This window comes from Penaeus chinensis, chromosome 17, assembly GCF_019202785.1.
Source record: "Penaeus chinensis breed Huanghai No. 1 chromosome 17, ASM1920278v2, whole genome shotgun sequence".
In the NCBI taxonomy this organism is placed as follows: domain Eukaryota; kingdom Metazoa; phylum Arthropoda; class Malacostraca; order Decapoda; family Penaeidae; genus Penaeus; species Penaeus chinensis.
This window is the reverse complement of record NC_061835.1, coordinates 16,207,980-16,210,487: the sequence shown is the minus strand read 5'-3', so window position 1 is coordinate 16,210,487 and position 2,508 is coordinate 16,207,980. Positions and strand designations below refer to the sequence as shown.

Below are 2,508 nucleotides of genomic sequence, written 5' to 3'. Positions count from 1 at the left end.
GTGCGTGTTCATGTATATGTCTAAGTGTATGTCTATGTCCAATTGTCCATGTACATGTATGCATATTTGTGTGCCTCCCCCCCAAAAATAGATATATTTATATAATTCCATAAATATTTCTATATATACAAGTACGCATATATAATTACACATATATAATTACGCATATATAATTACACACATATACAATTCCATATACATGTAAATATATAATTATATATATGTATATATATAAATATCTATGCGTGTGTGTAATATGCGTGTGCGTGTGCATGTATATTCGTAAGTGTATGTGCATGTACATGTATGCATGTGCGTCAAAAAAAAAAAAAAAAATATATATATATATATATATATATATATATATATATATATATATATATATATAATATACATACCCACACACAAAATGCTTAAACGCACACATGGAGGGATGCCCGCCTTCCAGCGCATCGTACCCCTGGCAGCGCGCAGCCGCACGTCGCGCACCTGGCAGCCGAATGTAAACAAACCCGCGTCTGTCTGTTCCTCCGCAGCGCAGACAGAGCCCGTGTTTCTCGCCAGATTTGCAATGAAAACCGTCACAGTGAAGTGGAATGGGAAGGAGTACGACGTGGAGGTGGACGAAGCCATCATGACGGTGAGGGACTTCAAAAACGCCATTGAAAAGCAGACGTGCGTGAGACCTGAGCGCCAGAAGCTGCTGAATCTCAAACTCAAAGGTGAATTTCTTTTTTCTTATTTTTCCTCCCCAGACTCTAAGGCTCGGTTTGCAGTGCTTCTTTGCTTCTCTTGGTCATTCGGATGGTTTCACAAGGAGCCTTTATGTGCCTTTTGGGATTTGGTTGGTGAAATCGGCATGTCATTGGGTTAAGGTTGTGTACAGAAAGCAGGTAAGGTTGTGGCAAGACAGTTTATGACAGCCATCACCCTCAAGGCAAGAAGCACGTGGATAGGGTTTTGGCATTGGTTGAGTTGCAAGGAAAATAGTATTTGGAAACAACAGAGCTCAGGAATCTAAGAGAATTCACTTCTAAGTACTTCTGTCGCAAATAAAAGTTTTATGATGAGCGTAAGCGAAAAAAAAAAACAGACAAATTTGACAAATTCTAAGACACCTGTCATATCCAGCCAATCTGCATCTTAGCCCAATGCCGCCGGGAAATTTTCTAATTTTTTTTTTTTTTTGTGGAATGTCTCTGCTCTGCTAGTGGTTAGCCACAAAGGAGTCAATTAGTAGACCTTGTGACCTTATCTGATTTCTCCTAGCATTGGCAAGTAAAATGTATTTTTTATTGGTGCTGTGAATATTGATGGTGTTATTTTTATTACAGACTTTAGAATTATGATAATGTTATAAACATTAGTAACAGCAAAATAAGATAATGCAAAATATTTTCATAAATCAAGAAAAAGGTAAAGAGGTGAGACAGGCAGTAATTGGCTCATTGGTGATGTAGTACAAGTGCAGCCATCTATGTGTAAAAATTGATGGATTCCTCAAAATGGCTAGTGTGCATTTGCAGTGGTGGTAGTTGCCACAAAGCAAGAATAGTAATTATACAGACCTAATAGATAGGAAGAGCATTAAGTTTTGTCAGGCAGAAAATGACAGGGTTAGGGTGGTGTCGTATCTGTATAATTTGGGTGCTGTTCTTACTACACCCTCACTTTTGTGGGTCTACCAAGCCCCTTCTAGATTACAATATCTGCACCACTTCTTATTAGAGACATAAAACCTACTTAAGTCTGATGGACATTCTTTGCGAGTAAAGTTATGACCCAAGTGGGATGGAGACAAACATCCCTCGCTTCATGCTCAGTCCTGGGTTACCGTAAAAGTTATAGTTTGTTTTTTTGACATATTGAGCTTATTAAATATTTAGTATTATGGGTAGAAATCCATTGAAAGCAAATTTGAATGTTTTAAGATGTGCAAAATTACCCAAGGGATGAAAAAAGTAATTAATTAATAATATGTCCTTCACGGGTGTTTTGACAAGATTGATCCTGGACTGGTTCCTTGTTTGATGACAAATTACTAGGAGATCTACAATGATTTGTCACGACCAAATTTCCAGTGGCAGCATCTAGCATCTGTGCACCAGCAAGTCAGTGCTTATAGATTTTGCCTGGAATATGGGAGGGTAATAAAAGTCTTCTTCATATTAAATTTTGTGATGGAGCTGTCATGGTGATTGCTGTATATCTGACATTTTGCTCTAATTCTGAAATTGTAGCTATGGATAGCCATGTCTTATAAGGTAATTGATACATGGGAATGGCAGATCAGTGATTTTTAGACTTTTTCAGTCTGCAAGTTGCAGATAAAGAGGTTATTCAAGTAGATTTCTAGTTCAATGCAGAGATTACTGTTTCATTGTAAATGTATTGCAAAAAAAAGAAAGAAAGAAAGAATAAAAAGGTAATGTAAATTAGCCTGTGCATCTGAAGGATTACAGCTCAGTTAGAATTTTCGTTGTCCCCAGTCATGTGAAAATTTGGAAT

General features: G+C 37.3%; 1 protein-coding gene across 1 annotated transcript in view; it reads left to right on the top strand.

Moving 5' to 3' along the window:
- The first annotated feature begins 418 nt into the window (after positions 1 to 418).
- Positions 419 to 2,508, top strand: part of LOC125034285 (ubiquitin-like domain-containing CTD phosphatase 1) — a 13,077-nt gene continuing 10,987 nt past the window's right edge. The window contains exon 1 of the mRNA XM_047626039.1: positions 419 to 722. Coding sequence (XP_047481995.1) covers positions 434 to 722 — 289 coding nt within the window. The 5' untranslated portion in view covers positions 419 to 433. The remainder of the gene's footprint in view (positions 723 to 2,508) is intronic.